Source organism: Coloeus monedula (genome assembly GCF_965178545.1).
Source record: "Coloeus monedula genome assembly, chromosome: 21".
Classification (NCBI taxonomy): Eukaryota; Metazoa; Chordata; class Aves; order Passeriformes; family Corvidae; genus Coloeus; species Coloeus monedula.
This window is the reverse complement of record NC_138801.1, coordinates 1,684,508-1,699,977: the sequence shown is the minus strand read 5'-3', so window position 1 is coordinate 1,699,977 and position 15,470 is coordinate 1,684,508. Positions and strand designations below refer to the sequence as shown.

Below are 15,470 nucleotides of genomic sequence, written 5' to 3'. Positions count from 1 at the left end.
AGGGGAGAAAAAGACTGACACTTCAAATTTATCAGTTACTAACTTGCAAAGTATGTCTTCTAAAAGAAAAATAAATTGAGGAAAGACTCATCCCTGATCTATGCAGCAGGCTGTGCAGCTGGAGCATGTGCTGCAGGAACACGTGCCACACAAGCTACCATCACTCAGAGAAGTGGTGAGCCCAAACCTCTGGCAAACCTAAATTCTAAGAATTCCTTCTTCTATACAATATAAATAAATAAAATGCCAACATAAAAAAAAATCCTAATATATTGAGGAGTTATTAAAATACTTTTGTAATAGACTTCAGTTATTTTTAGGATATGCAGGAAGTTGTACAGCACATTAAGTTGTGAGACTATCCACTTACCAGCAAATGGTATTCTACACAGTAACACACAGATTATGATAACTGCCATAGTCCTCATCTGAATATGCAGCATCAGTAGCAACAACCAATGGATCTAATCTTTCACTACTCGGGACATTGCAATGAAGACAACATTTCACATACATGGACAATTAAGTTCATCTTATTCTATAATCGAGCTGCCTCTGCATATTCCATTTATCATAATTCTCACTCCATTTTAATCTGTAATTCAGAGAAGCAGCATTAGCCAGATTTTGCTTTTCTAATACCTCTTCTATACTCTTCACTTGTCTTTCCATATAGGGGCAAATTTTAGATGAACTCTACCACCAGTGCACTTTGCATCGGTGCATTGCCCTTAGAGCTCCAGTGTTTCTGGAGTCATGCAGCCATCTCCTGCATAAATCTTTTCGTCTGCACCCTTTTGCCAGGCCAAAAGCACAGACATTAGTAGAAGTCACTTTTCATCCAACAGACGTGTCCATTTTCAGTGAAGAAAGTCTTCTGCGTTTCTGCTTGTTCCTATTTCTGTGTGCCGTGCTCTCACCAAACGACCACACCAGCCTTTAACTGAACAGCCCAGCAGTCTTGGCCTTCGCAGACGTCCAAATCACCACAGCACAGGGTGGACTCAACACCCAAGTATCTTGACCAAATAATTTTTTTTGTTTCTTAGGAAACCCCTTGTCTCTTCATATCAGCTTCAAGTCACCCACAGCTACTTCAACAAGCTGTATTCTCCTTACAGTAACATTACAGCTTCATCATTCCAAAAAAACCAAAACTTTCCAGATAGACAAAACTTTCAATACTGTCCATTTTGCTGCCATGTTTTCTAGCATTTGTGCAGTTTTATTCCTTTCTGTGGCAGAAGACCATTTTCTTTTTCGTGTCAATATTCATATTGCCTTGGATTGTTCACTAGTACCTTACAGCACGTCGACCTGGCTCTGCAAGCTCTTGTTCTCCACGTCTATCTTCATCTTGACATACCACTATAACTTACTTCGTGAAAAATAGATTATCAAAATGTTTGAACAATACAGAAGGTTCTGCCTGAAGACAGAATGCAAGTGTCAGATGCAACTGTCACGGTCAAATTTAGTTCAAAACAACTCTGTAAGTGGGTGGCTTCAAGAGGAAAAACAGTTCTTCCCATGCGAACCTATCTTCTACCCCAGGAACCTGAACAATAATTTTAAAAAGTTTCAGACAGTTAGACTTTAGGCCTAAATATATTTGCTACAACTTGAAAGATCAATGCCCTGATGTAATTTCCATTGCTTACTTCATAGCTGTCCATGTAAGAGTTCATGTAACAGTCAAATACAGTAGTTCAAGAACTCAATTGCAAAAACGGATTCACAGAATCACCTTCCTTTTCTACTTCAAAGTATGTGGATTTCTGAAAGCATTCTGCAACATTAACATGTTTTAACATCCATCAGTGTAATGTCTGCGTGAGGAAATCCTGACTTCTACACACACAGAACTGAAGAGCAAGACCAACTTTTGATAATGACATACACAACACTTGTTGTTCTAACACACCTTTGGTCATACCTGTTTAACATTTTTAACCATACAATAGCAGCCTTTCACCCCCACCCCTCATTCAAACACACCAACAGTACTACATTTAGGTAGGAAGCATAATCTCAGCCTCACGGCAAACCTTGTGGAAAAGAGTTGCATTGGAAGAAATCCTTACTCCAAACGCCAACAGCAGTTCTCTGCTGAGGATCAGCCGTTTGATTATTAGTCTATGCTACACTTCAGTACTAAGAGTGCTGGTCTACTGGGAATGGTGTGCCTCAGATAAATTAAACTTCTTTCAGCCTCAGTGGGATGCGGATAATTCCACAGCACTTTTGAGAAGCAATATGGTATAACCCCAGAATCCCAATAAACATGCCATTCCCGCTACATTTGATGTTTAAGGCGGTATACAAGAGGTATTGCTGAGTACAGTCAATAGCTGATATATTAACCTATAGAAATTGTGCTACCTATACCTCATCCTAGCATCTGTAAAACACTAATGGTCACTTCAAAAAAGTTCAAGAAATCAAAAAACTTTATGTTAAGTTCTTATAGCAGGTATTTTTGTTTAAAGTTAAGTGACATGTGGCCCTTGTTAGACATCAAGGAGAGACATAAAAGAACTAAGGAGGAAAAAGGCAAAAAAAAAAAATCATGGAGTTGTTATACATTGCAGCTTTAAAAATATTCTTTTCACAGTGTCAAAAAGCAGTATTTCTCCACTCCAGCTTTGCTCTAAACCCAACAGCTGTTGTGGTTTTTGATTCAAAACTTACGGAAGATAGAGGATAATTTTTAGCTTTGAAGTGTTTAGCTTGTCTCAGTACATGCACTGGTAAGTGCCCTTTAAAAATCCCAGGTATGCCAGGTATACAAGTCTTATTTGCACTCCAGGCACCAGCTTCTCACATTCCAGAGCTGCAATTTATCCTCAGTTTGAACAGCTCTATGCAATGATCAGCTAACCCTGCCAAATCATTTAGGGTTTCATCTTTTCATAATGCATGTTGAGGTTAAAAACCCTGAGAGTTTTTAAGAGAGCATTGATTGGCAGCAGAAGTTTCTTGAAATAAGTTTAGAAAGGGCAGGGCAAAAAAGTGACACAAAAATACTTCATTTCAACTTCAGGAGTCTAGGGGTAAGATCAGAGAAAGGTAATTTTAAGAGGTAAGTTTAAATTTAAGTATATGGAGTGTTTTCAGTTATCCAGTGCTTTTTAAAAAAAAATCAGGTTATATCACACACTTGTCCTCTTTGCTTTCCTCCATCTGCCCAGACACAGAGAGGCCTCTAACTGTACAGCAGATGGTTTACTTGCAGCCCACAGCAACAGTCTTTCAAAAGGTGTTAGTCTTGAGTCTCCTAATCAGAGAGAAATGAAACAATTAACCCCTTAATCCACAGTAGAGACACAGACAGAAACCTGAAGGAGGATTGCTATTCACAGAAAATATCGAGTAAGACTAAGAGTGATGGCTGAAGACCTGCCAGGTTTTGCAATCCAACCATCTATAGCCTTTTGGGACACACCACTAGTTTAGGGAAGAAGCCAAACCAGCGCTTTGCTCCTCTCAGTCACAATCCCTACACAGGGCAGGTTTTAATTGCTTAATTGACGCAGGTACTATCGTTTCTTAAACTGAGCACAGCCTGAGGCAGCTTCCCTGCATCCAGTACCTGGCTGGCATCAGCCTGCTGACAGACTTTACTGTCTGTAGCAGTGCTACATGTGAATGAATCAAAGTCCACCGTTATGTCTTGCACGTTTCTTTCATTGGCATTGTCAAAGCTATTTTTACCATGCAGCTGTTTAAGGTGTTTCCTCAGAACAGGCTTATGAGCAAAGACCATGTCACAGTAGTTACACTTATGGGGCTTGTCCCCACTGTGCAGGTTGAGGTGGTCCTGTAAGGAACATTTCTGAGAGAATGTTTTCCCACAGATCTTACATTGGAATGGTTTGATGCCTGCATGCACTCTCATGTGCCGGTGGAGATTGCCCTTCTGAGTGAACGTCTTGCCACAGAGCAGACACATAAATAGTTTATGCATCTTTAAGTGGTTAGCATAGTTTTCCAGATGCCGAAATACTCTTGTGCACTTTGGACACTGATGGTGCCATTGGAGGCCTTTGTCTATCCCTCGGTTGTTAGGCCCAAACATATCTTTAGAGGCCAGAATGATGTTATCGCTGCCAGCATATGAAAGGGCATAGTTGTGCAGGTGGTTTTGCTCTATTTCACTTGCTCTGTTCTCAACAGTGGAGTTGATAAGAAAGTGTTGAGGCTCTGACGAATGCAGTGCACTTTGTTCAGACGAAATAAACTGGTTCTGATCCTTCTTATTCCTAACTTCTGTTACCTCCCCGATGGACTCCACCTTGATGATCTGAATGTCACTATCCTCCATGTCCATGCTGTCTTCTGAAGGCTGAATACAAGGCGAGTCTTGCTGCAGAGAGTCGTCATCTCCCTGATGCTCCTTCAGCTCAGAAGAGTCACTTTGCTGTTCGCACTCTTTGCTCTCCAGTGGCTGCTTGGGTTTGATGAACTTCCACAGGGCCTGGGTGCACCGTTCCACAATGTGGCTCATCTGCAGAAAGCTCGCAGCAGTCAGGTAGTTCACCAGCTCCATTTCAGGGAACTCCAGAGTGCCACTGTAGCAGGAGAGGAGCAGCTGCCTCCCCACTTCCGAACTTTGCAGGATAGAGATTTTTACATCTCTGGAGTCGTTCAGTAAGAACTGATCTCTTAAAAAAGGAGAGCCAGCAGCAAAGACAATTTTATGCCCGTGAACTTCAACATCATCTATATGGATCACGACATCACAAAATTTGTTTTCTTCCCTCAGTTTGTTCATTTTCTGTAACATTGAATCGCCATAGTTGTCAAACTTGAAATGAAGAATATCTGATCTTTCTGACATTTTGGCACACCTAAGGAAAAGCAGCAGAAAAAAAAACAAACTATGAGAACTTTTTGATTCTAAAAGGCAGGTTAGAAAGGTTTAAAGTAATAATATAAAGTGGGTGTTTATCAGCTGTTATGTTTTATCCTACATACACGTTGAAGTCCATTACAAATAAAAACAAAATCAAGTTTACATCTCACCTTACAATACCTTTAACTTTTTTTTAATTTAATGAAGCCTGAATATAAAGTAGAGATGCTATGACAGAAATTCTCCTGAAGCAATATCCTAAAGAGTTAGGATGTAAAGGGAAACTGTATTTTTAGCAAGCTTTGGGTTTTGCAGCTCTGGGTTTAACACATTAGATTGTCTTTCAAGTTTTTCTGCAGGAGTTGCTTTGCTGTGGGTTGTTTAGGCTTTTCCTAAGATTACAGAAAAAATCTTCAGAATGGCCTCCACTAGGCTCCCTGGTTTGAATACCTGGGGAATAAAGGAAGCCTCAGTTCTTGCCTTTTTATTTGGAAGATCACTTCTCTAGGAAGTTTCTTCTTGTTTTGATAGTACTTGGAATGAAGAACAGTGGATCTTCCATAAACCAAGTACTGTTCTTTTGTCTTTCAACAGTTGCTTTAAGAATTTGTAAGACTACACTGATTCTGGACGAACCACTGTTCACACAATCCTGCCAGAGCACTGGGATTGCAGGAAGTGAAGAAATAACAGGAGACTAAATGATGCAAGATTTGGTTAGATAAAATTACAAAACAAAGCAAAACTTACACCTCCCAACTATTACAAACACCACATAAAGCTAGAAAGGAAGTTTTGAAGTTTATAGATAAAAGCAGATACTGCTCTCTTGGGGCATGAAGTGTCAGCTGGGTGTACACACAGGGATGGCATCGTGCCCAGTGAAATGAATAAACACACAAGACAACTGTTCAAAGAATATTTTTGGAAGCATCAGTCAATAATCAGGGTTTTTCAGTTTGCAGCTCAGACAGCATTTGGAGACACGACTTCCTCACTGATCACACCCATCAAGCATATCTTCCAATGTATGGCATGCAAAAATTAGGGAAGGATTTCAGAAGCCTTCAAAAACCAGGGACCGTGGAAAGTTTGGAAGCAGGGGGAGCATCATTCTGCAGTAAAACCGGTTCTGCTAAATCTGCAGAAAGCACAGCCACCAGTCTCTCAGTCACCATCAGTGCTGCCTGACTCACCCCCACTTCTAGGGCTGAAAGTTTAATTTTAAGATGCGACAGCCTTTGGCAAATATAAATGACAGCAACAGATCATCCTGGTATATCTTCAGTGTATTTTAGGCGTTATGAAACTGTTTCTTCTTGTGTTTTCTCTGGAAAGTGATGAGGGAAGCCCAGTTGTGAGTCTGTTTTTTCCACCTTGGGAATTCATACAATATGAATGCAGTTAAAGCACCCATGCTATGGTTATACTGTGCTGTTAACCACAGCTACTCCAGCCATTCAGCCTATCTCTGGCAGATTACAAGAGCCATATCGTAAGAAACTGCAGATCGAAAAGTTGTGACTTGCTTTGGCACACATTCAGTTTCTACTACTACTGATCTACAAAAGAGCATCAAATGAACCCCAAACCCTCTATCTCGGGAGGGTGGCAGACCAAGGAAGCTCCCGTCGGGCGTGCATGGCTCCCGGCTGGAAGCACGTGCTTCCTCGGCCTTTGCCGACCGCAGATGGCACCGACTCCTCACATCTACTTTCCGGGGTCCGGGAAAAGGATATTCCAGCACAGCTCAGCCGGGAGACTGCGCAGCTTCCCAAAACAACGTAAACGCGATGCCCTTTGCGAGAGCGGGGAAAGCCGCTATCCGCGCCAGGCCCGGCCCCGCGGGAGGGAAGGGGCAGGTACCTGTAGCGTCGGGCCGCGTCCCCGTGCTGGCACCCGCGGCCGCTCCTGCCTCCGGCTACGGACCTAGAGAGGGGAGGAGACCCGCCGTGAGCCGCCGCCCCAGCGCCGGGCCGGGCCCGGCCGCCCGCCGCTCCCCCCGGGCGGCCCCGCGCCCCGCCGCGCCCCCGGCTGGGCCGGGCCGCCCTCCGAGCGCGGCCCGCGGGGGCAGCGGGAGCCACGGGCCGCTCCGCGCCGCGCTCCGGGGCCGCCGCCCGCGCCCCGCCGGCCCGCCGGGACCTACAGGCGCCACCGCAGCCCAGCACCGCGACTCGGAACCGCATTGTCCGCCCGCCGGAAGAGCCGCGCCCGGAAGGACCGGCGGGGCCGCCCCTCCGCCCGGTCACGTGGGGAGGCGGCGGCGGCCCAGGCCCGGCACCGGGAGCAGCGGCGGCGGCGGCCGGGGTAGGTGCGGCTCGCGCTGCCGCGGGGGTGCGTCCGCCCCGTCCCCGCTGCGCTCCCGCGGCGCTGCCCCGGCCGCCGCTCCCTCACGGTGTGCGGGAGCTGGGGGCCGTCCTGCGCTCCGCTACCGCTGGGTCCCTCCCTCGCCTCCGGGGCCGTGTCTCCCCCCCGGCGCGGTGCCTCCCCCTCCCCCCTGCCCGGCACGGCCGCGACCTCGGCGGGAGCGGGGCCGTGAGACCGCCCCGGGTCCCGCAGGGCCGGGCCGGGTCCTGGGGCGGGCGGGGGACGCCGGGCCCGGTCCGTCCTCTCCAGCTCGCCAGCTGCGGGTGTGGGGGGACAGTGGGGACCCTCCTCGGACCGCGTCACTGTCCCCGGGGCCCCGTCGAGCGTGTCCCGGAGCCGCCGGCTTTTCCCCCGCGTCCCATCCCGGGCGGCGCGGGGCTCCGCGGGGCTGACGCGGAGGGACCGGCCGGGTACCCGCTTTCCCTCTCAGTGTCGCGGGGTGTCGGTTGTTGCCTGTCGATTCCAGGTGGATCCTAAAATGTGGCACTTCGTTGCGTGTAGGCATCTGTGTTTGATTTATGTACCGTAACCTCGGTGGGTTTTGTGCTTTTTTTCCTTCTTGTTGTCAAGGAAGTGTTTCTTTCAGTTGAAACGTCCCCAGTAGATAATTTTTAAGTACTGGTTGTGTCAGTTAGGGGTGAAAATTAAGTATAAAGGGATTGTGTTAAGTTGGTTTAAAAACACTTATCAGCAAAAATTAAGTCGATATCGAACAGCTGGAAGTAAACTTGGTGGTTTATCTCTGTGTAGATTTGCCTGATTAAGATATTTTGGGGGAGAGGAGGAGAAGTAGAAAAAGTATTCAGGAGAGGTTTGGAGAGAGAGAAAAGATCACGTGCGACGTTTGCAGAGGAAAAAGATTGTGTTTATTTCTTGAATAGAAGCTGGAGAACAGGTAGGGCATACAGGTATGGCTTGATCTGTATTTCAGATTTTGTTCAACTTGCAGGTTTTGTTCAAGCGCAACTCAGTAGGATTTCTGAGACTTTTGGCTACTTAGAGAACATGTAATTACAGAAGCTGCCCACTGCTGATTGACTTGCAGAAATGCTGTATTCTTTTTAAAGGCCTCTTCTTAAAAGGTCAAGGACCTGAGCAAACTTACTTTCGTGTGCACAGTAAACAAATTACAAATGGAGCTTGGCATAGGAATTTCCTTCCAATTTCCAGCCCCATATGCAGGCAGTGTTTAATAGCACACACCGAATGTAACTCCTTTTTTTCTCAGTTCTTTCACAGTGTATTTTTAAAGTGCTCTGGTTGTCTGGTGAGCGTAACTCCCTGTTTGTGTTTGAATCCTAACAAGAGAGAAACTCCAGCAGTACGTAGAGCATCATCCCCAGAATTTATTTAGCTGCTGGCTGCACTGCCTTTTTCCCAGCCTCCAGCCTGTGCTGTGTCCTGCCGGTCCCGGCTGTACAGCGCAGAGATGGGGCTGATGCTGGGGGAGCGTCAGCTGTGGCGCGTGGATGAACCAACTGTTCATAGTTAATTCATTCCAGCAACATTCCTGTGCTGGGCTGGCTAAGGCAGTGTCAGCATTTCTTTTATAAACTGCAATTTCCCAGGACCGGCTGCATGTTTCTGGGATGGGGAATTTACTGATTACAAGAGCCTAAAATTAGAGTTTTGTCCTCTGAGCAGATAGTTCAAATTAAGATTGAAAGTAAAATGATGTTGGCAATAGCTGTCAACCTGTTAAGGATTGTTAACAAAGATTGCATTAGCTTAACTCTTGTGTTTGTCTGATGCCTGATTTTGCATACAGTGTCTCATGATTCCCTCATGTTCCTGGTATCTGTGAGGAGAGGGGTGGAATTGGAGACACCATTATCTCCAAACAACAATATTTATTTTCTTTCTGGCTCTTGAAATTAGTGGGAGCATCTGTGGCTGTCACTGTGTTGTAAAATGAACAGAAAAGATAGACTTGTAGTTGTTATTTTTTATTAATTACTCTTTAGTCATCCTACATCTGTGTTTTCACATGCAGTATTCCTCTGGCTTTCCTGCTTCATTTTGAGTACCAAGGACTTCTTGTTGCATTTGAGAGTATGTGTTGCACAGGGAAGGTGGGTAAAGATCAGACCTGATTAAGCAGACTAATCATGATACGTGAGAAGAAAAAAGATTGCTAGTGATTTCTTGTACGCTGTTTTTTTGGTTTTTTTCCCAGAGCTCTGATAAAACACAGGCTTTGACCTGGAGCATTTTCAAGGCTTTTTTCAGGACTCGCAATGTATTTTAAATAAACGAGTGTGCACTGGGTGAATTTTACAGGTGGAAAAACCCACAGATGTCCAAGGCTGTAGGAGCTCAGAGTCTTACAGAAGGCTGGGTTCTTTGTCATAACACAACTCTGCAAAGTGCACTGTAAAGCCTCTGAACTCTGCCACAAATTCCACTGTTCACCCACACTAAGATGCTAATGATGAACACTCAGAAAGCAGAACTTTGTATCTTTAAATTGAACTATACTGGATTTATTGTTAAGCTGTGCACAGAGCCAGAGGAATAGAAACAGAAAATACATTATATTTAGGTATTTCAGCCACCTCAGTGTCTTTTCTGCATGTCACCTTGTTTTCCATGTTTTTTAACACTATACTTAGTGGTTTCATATTTTGGAGGATAGAGGATATGAGTTTATTTTGCATGCCAAGCTTTCTGACTTTGCTTTTTAAAGCAAATGAATTGCTGTTCTTCAGTAATTTAGTTAATATTGCTGTATTGTTCTTTATCTGATGCATTCTGCATCAGATATATTGGAACTTTGTGGAATCACTTTAGGAACTGCAGCTGAGGTACAAAAGCTGAGAAAGATATGAATGGGGAAAAATGTCTCTTTTCCTCTCTAGTTTGCATACCTGTTCTCATGCTTATTCTCCTTTCTGCCCTGGAAACCCAGAACTTATTTTTGTGTTGTATTTCCCTGTAAATTCTGTCCTAAGGGTGCTACATCTGCTGGTGACTCTCAGGTCCAAGAAGTTCATACCTGAAATACTGATTTTTCCATTCATCCTCTGTCCTTTTGTGTGGCTGTGAATGTTCTGAACACCAGAAAATGGGTATTCCTTGGAAATGGAGTGAGACCAGCCATAGTTATGAGTGCCTTTCTTCACTTGTTGTACATGTCTCAAGGTGGCATTCAAGCCTCAACCTCTTCCAGTAACGTAAAATGGAAGGTTTTCTTTTTTCTATATATTGTTTGCTTTAAGCTCTTTTAAATTAATTCTGGCAGAACTTAGAAGGAAAACTTCGATCACAAGTTGCAGGTCAGGTGCCAAATATTTGGGAAAGGGAGGGAAAGTAAAAGATAAATATTTTATAAGTCTGTGTAACTAATCTGAACTTTGGTAGGTTTGCTTTCTAGTTGTTTAAGATTTTAGCATGGTGAATGGGGTCTCTGCTGTTCCTCTGCACATTGTCTTGAGTAGAGAATAAGGCGTAACAGCAGTGAAGGGGAATTGCACGGTGAATTAGAATTTTAAGTAAAATTGAAAGCAGTGACCCAAGAGCCAGCTGTGTTGACTTTCTCATTTTGCAGCTCTTTCTAATAGTTCGTTGTGTGAGGAGAGGCCAGAACACCCATTTAATTACACAGATGAGCAAGGAAAGTCAGGTTGGTAGAAGTTTGCCTCTTCGTATGTGTTTTACCCAGACACTCTGTCTCCCGTGGAGGTGTAAAGACACCTTCAGGCAACACACTGCATTATTGTGGTGTAGTTTTGTGTCAGGAGCTAAACTGTGCTGAATTCAAAAGCTCATATTTTATTTATGCTGAAACAAACCAAAGCCCCTTACCCTGTAAGGGATGAGACACTGGCTTTCTGAAGAACATCAAAACTTGAGCTCTGTGCTTGGCTGAGGTCTTTTGTCCTAAGCTGTGAGAACAGGAACATTTGGGTCTGAGATGAGTTGCAGGTATTCCTAAAGAGCACTGTCACTGCTGCTGTTTGTTCTTGGGGTTTGATTCCGGAGCAGTCATAAGCCACAAGTAATTGCTCTGCTGGTCTTTGATGTGTGCCCTTCTAGGCTGGCCCTTATTTTAATGGGCTTGGAGGCTTTCTGGTGGGGATTCTGTCATTGTGAGCTTTCTGATTCAGGTAAAATGATCCATGTGGTAATCTATACGGAACAATGTGATGGCACAGAACAGAGGAAATTAAATCCATGCAAAGCAAAATGTGAGGATATAGAAAATTTTGTTAACTTCAGGCAATATTTTATATTCGAAGACTACTTTTGCACCTCGAGTGCTTGAACATTAATCCAGTGAACCTCTGTGGCTGATTCTAGCACAGTTGGGTATCTGAGCTTTGCTTGCTGCTACATCACTGACAAAAGCTTCTCTCAGTCACCTGCTCCACTGTCCTTTCCGCTGCTCTCCTATCTTGTGCAATTTCATGAGACTTCTGCTCACTGTTAGACTGGCAAAGTTGGGCTGATTGGGACGTCCTGGTGTTGCAATTCTGTATTGTGACACTGCTGTGGGGTTGGGCTGGGCCAGCTGTGCCCCAAGATCCGCATGGGGTTTGTTTACTGTCTGCGCCAGACATGGAGTGTGGAAAAGCACGGGATGCTTGTTATTTAATTGTAGGTAATGTTGGTGAAAGGTGTTGAATTGAAAGACTTGGGAAATAGGTGAAATTAGCACTTCAAGACAGACACACTATACCAAAATAAAGTGCTAAATTGATCCTTGCCTGGATGATCTTTACAGCTGCTTGTGATCAAAGCCTGCTCCTCTACTCCTGCTGTCAGTGTGGAAGATGAGTTTGCTCTGTTTGAATGAAAACAGTAAAGCCAAAGGGATATTTAGTGTTTGATGCTTATTTTTAGTCTGTGTTTCAAGATCTTTGATTTAGGTATTTTCAGAGATCTGTGTGTTGTATAGGTGGTGCAATAGGGAACTTCTATAGAAACGTTTTAATACGAATTCTTTAAACAAAAGCATCTTTAAGAACTCTGCCTTACCTTTAAGATACATGTGAGTAATACCAGATAGACACATACAGTGTGTAAAACTTCTCAAAATACCTTAATTTCCCAGTGAGTAATTCTCACTGAAAGACAGTGGATCTTAAAATGATTCTGAAAAGGGTATGTAAGTACCACACATGATTTTGAAAATGAAACCAAATAACTAGAGGTGTGTTGTCATTCATGAACAAACCACATCTATTCTTCCTCTTACACTCTGCTTCAGTTGTCCTCTGAACCATGTTCCAGGACCATGAAGTGACTGGATTGGTAGTTGGTTAGAAGTTGTCCTCCTAGCAGACTTCATGTTGTATTGGTGGCTGTGGGGAGAAGGACATTGATAGGAATAAAAGCAGGCTTTGCTATTTTTGGTGCATTGTTCCTGGTTCAGGCAGGAGTGCGATGAGCTGTGCCTGTGGCTGTGCCAGGTCTCTCCGTTGTTTGGCTGCACTGTTGGAAGCCAGGTTGGGACGGTGCTTCCAGGTTGGAAGGCAGAACTTGAGGCTGAAAAGTTTGGTCATGCTTGGGAGTTTGTAAAGACCTGAGCCATTGAGATAAGGGTATATTTGGGTTTCTGGGAAATTTAATCACCCATTTTTATCATGGCAGTCTGTTTTGAGCCATGGATTCTGGGAATCTGTGCAGTAGAGTTCAAGGTGTGCAGCTGAACTTCACCTTTTGTTCCTTTCTTCAAATGCCTCTCAGTGCCAGTTCTAGCTTTTTAAAATCCTCTGTTGGCTCTGCTTCTTAGTACTGATCCAGCCTACGCTGTTCTTCCTGCTTCTTGGAAGTCTTTGCTTTTATTGCTCCTTATAGTACAGAAGATTCAGCATAGATTCATAAAATGCTGTATGTCCCAAGGTTTCAGAGCAACCTTATGACAAAATATCAAGAGTTGGGGCAAACTCTTGTCTGGGGGAAAAGAATGTGACTGCAGCCTACAGTGAGCTCTGACAGATAAAAGTAATTTTTGCATGAGCATAGGTGAAGGCAGGTATTAACTGAAGGAAGTATTGTGCTGGCCTCAATTGTCAGCAAGTGTAGTGTATGTTCCAGGGCCCTGTTTTGTGTGATGTGTAGAAAGTGGTGACTGACATAACCATGAGATACTGCAAAGAGATTTATTAACTTCCCTTTTGTGAGCTGTGGAAACCAGCGCTGTAATAGCATGTGCTGCTTAGCAAAATGGAGGCAGGACTGTGAGTGTGCACTCAGAGAGGAGTTGGAGCTTGGTTGTGCTGTCAGATGAGTTAGTTTTTATAATTAATCAGCAGGTTTCTGAAAAGAAACATTTGAGCATTTTAGCATGGAGTTTTATATAAGTATTTTTATGATTTTTGTTTTTCAGGCATTTATAACATATTTAATCTCATTCATGAATCGAACTTCCTTTTTAAGTCATGGATGACAAGGCTTCTGTTGGAAAAATCAGTGTCTCTTCAGACTCGGTATCCACTCTTAACAGTGAAGATTTTGTCTTGGTTTCCAGGCAAGGGGATGAAACACCATCTACAAATAATGGTAGTGATGATGAAAAAACAGGACTGAAGGTAAGAACCAATAACCTGAGTTTGTTCCCTGTTCTTCTATATCAAACTAACCATAGAGAGCTTAAAGAGGGACTTCTTTATTGTGGAAAACTTGACAGAAGGGAGAACTTGTTCAAGAACCAGTTTTGTCAGTAATTTCTTCATTGCTGATATTAGAGGTGGTAATTAGGTTTCGAGTAAGAGCTCTCTCCATCACTAGCTGTGGGTTTTTTCCCCACTTTGGAGAATCCTTCCTGAAGTGCTTAGGATGAAACAGACTGATTGTCAAGAAAGTGGAACTGTGATTTTATCACAGCTTTCAGGTGGAAAGCAATATTAGCATACATGGATTTGACCTGATCTGTTAATTCAAAGTTACATTGAAGTTTTCCCCAATGTGAAATGTTCTCTTTAAGAAACGTAGAAGTGTAGTTATAACTAACACCTTGGCATGAATCAGAGAACACGAGCGCTGTGTGAAAGGCTTGTGAGAATTGGAAGGGCACTGACATCTTCTCACTTGTAAAAGTGCTGTTCTGAAAAGAGACCCTTGTCACACTCTACTTCTTTTATTTTTCTTTTGCTACTTAAAGCAACTTTCATCCCAATTTGTATTTCAGCGGCTTTTAAGAAAAGTGGCACAAGTAAGGTAATCACTCCAAATTCCATCACTTTAATGTGTTGAAAACTGGATCTTTCCTAGAGTGAGACAAGTTAGTGTGTTCTTTGTGAGAGGTGGAAAGAGATATTCCACCATTAGAAGGACCTGATGTCTGTCTACAGCTGCATCTATATCTTTAAAGATTATAAAAATCTGTGTTCTGCCTGTTGAACTGGGTGCTCCTCTTTTCTTTTGCAGTAGTTGTAACAGAGACTTTATTGAACATTTCTTGATGCTTTTGCTCATCTTGCTTTTACCTCCCAACTGCTTTGTTTTTCTTGTGTTCCTTTGAGTCCTGGGCAAGACATGCCATTATAGTGGCTCTTTTCTTTTGTACAAGACTTCAAATTAATTCTGTTAAGAGTCTCAAGACTGATCTTTTGCTTAACCTGGCAAAAAAAGTTCACTTACGTTTTATGGTTGTTGCAGAAGATGTCACTTCACAGCATAGAATAGTCTAAAGAATGTGAACATTTCTTAAGCACTGAGCCTGGTGGTCTGTGAAACCTGCTGAAAGGCTGCAGCCTCACGCTTGTCTTTCTCGATGCTGCAAATACCAGCAGCATCAAGATCAGTATCAGCATCAATACGTAGGAATTCAGAGTAATCTCATAGTGGTGCTTACCTTGAGAATGCTTCTGTGGCAGTGTCTGTAACCAGCTCCTGAAGCATTGTTTGAGATCCCAGGAGACAGACACTGTCAACCAGATTCTCCGTTCCATCCTGTTATCCCCAACGAAAATTTGGAAGCATGAAATGCCGTAGTCTGCAACACTTCTTGCCCCACATGGGAGCTATTTGTATCACTGTGTGCTTCCAAAGTGGTTTATAAAATGCTGGCTACAGGTGTGCTGTTTCTCTTGATGAGGAAGGAAGTACACGAGCTCTGCTGCCTCCTGATCATCAGTTGTAAAATAAAGTTATGCTGTTCCCTGATTTGGCACTGAATGCCACAGAGCTTTGCAGGTCTTAAAGATAAGCTTCTTTATGAATTTGGTGCCAGGACTGAGCACAAGCCTTGAACAAAGTAATTCACCTTGAGCCTTTCAGTATTCTAGCATGGAGAGCATGTGCT

The 15,470-nt window shown here is 43.6% G+C and overlaps 2 protein-coding genes across 3 annotated transcripts in view; one reads left to right on the top strand and one right to left on the bottom strand.

Annotated features, from left to right (window-relative positions):
* Positions 1-272: 272 nt before the first annotated feature.
* Positions 273-7,057, bottom strand: ZBTB26 (zinc finger and BTB domain containing 26). 2 transcript variants are annotated; one of them, XM_082295255.1, is made up of 3 exons: positions 7,002-7,057; positions 6,722-6,784; positions 273-4,850 (listed from the first exon to the last, which is right to left on the bottom strand). In XM_082295255.1, the coding sequence occupies exon 3, from the start codon at positions 4,838-4,840 to the stop codon at positions 3,524-3,526; it is 1,317 nt and encodes a 438-aa protein (XP_082151381.1). In that variant the 5' UTR covers positions 4,841-4,850; positions 6,722-6,784; positions 7,002-7,057; the 3' UTR covers positions 273-3,523. The 2 variants fall into 2 exon arrangements, with proteins under 2 accessions (XP_082151381.1, XP_082151382.1); XM_082295256.1 differs by lacking the exon at positions 6,722-6,784 and having other exon boundaries at positions 7,002-7,049.
* Positions 7,058-7,065: 8 nt separating this feature from the next.
* Positions 7,066-15,470, top strand: part of RABGAP1 (RAB GTPase activating protein 1) — a 62,989-nt gene continuing 54,584 nt past the window's right edge. Inside the window, exons 1-2 of the mRNA XM_082295254.1 lie at positions 7,066-7,162; positions 13,554-13,755. Of these exons, the coding sequence (XP_082151380.1) occupies positions 13,606-13,755 (150 nt within the window). The 5' untranslated portion in view covers positions 7,066-7,162; positions 13,554-13,605. The remainder of the gene's footprint in view (positions 7,163-13,553; positions 13,756-15,470) is intronic.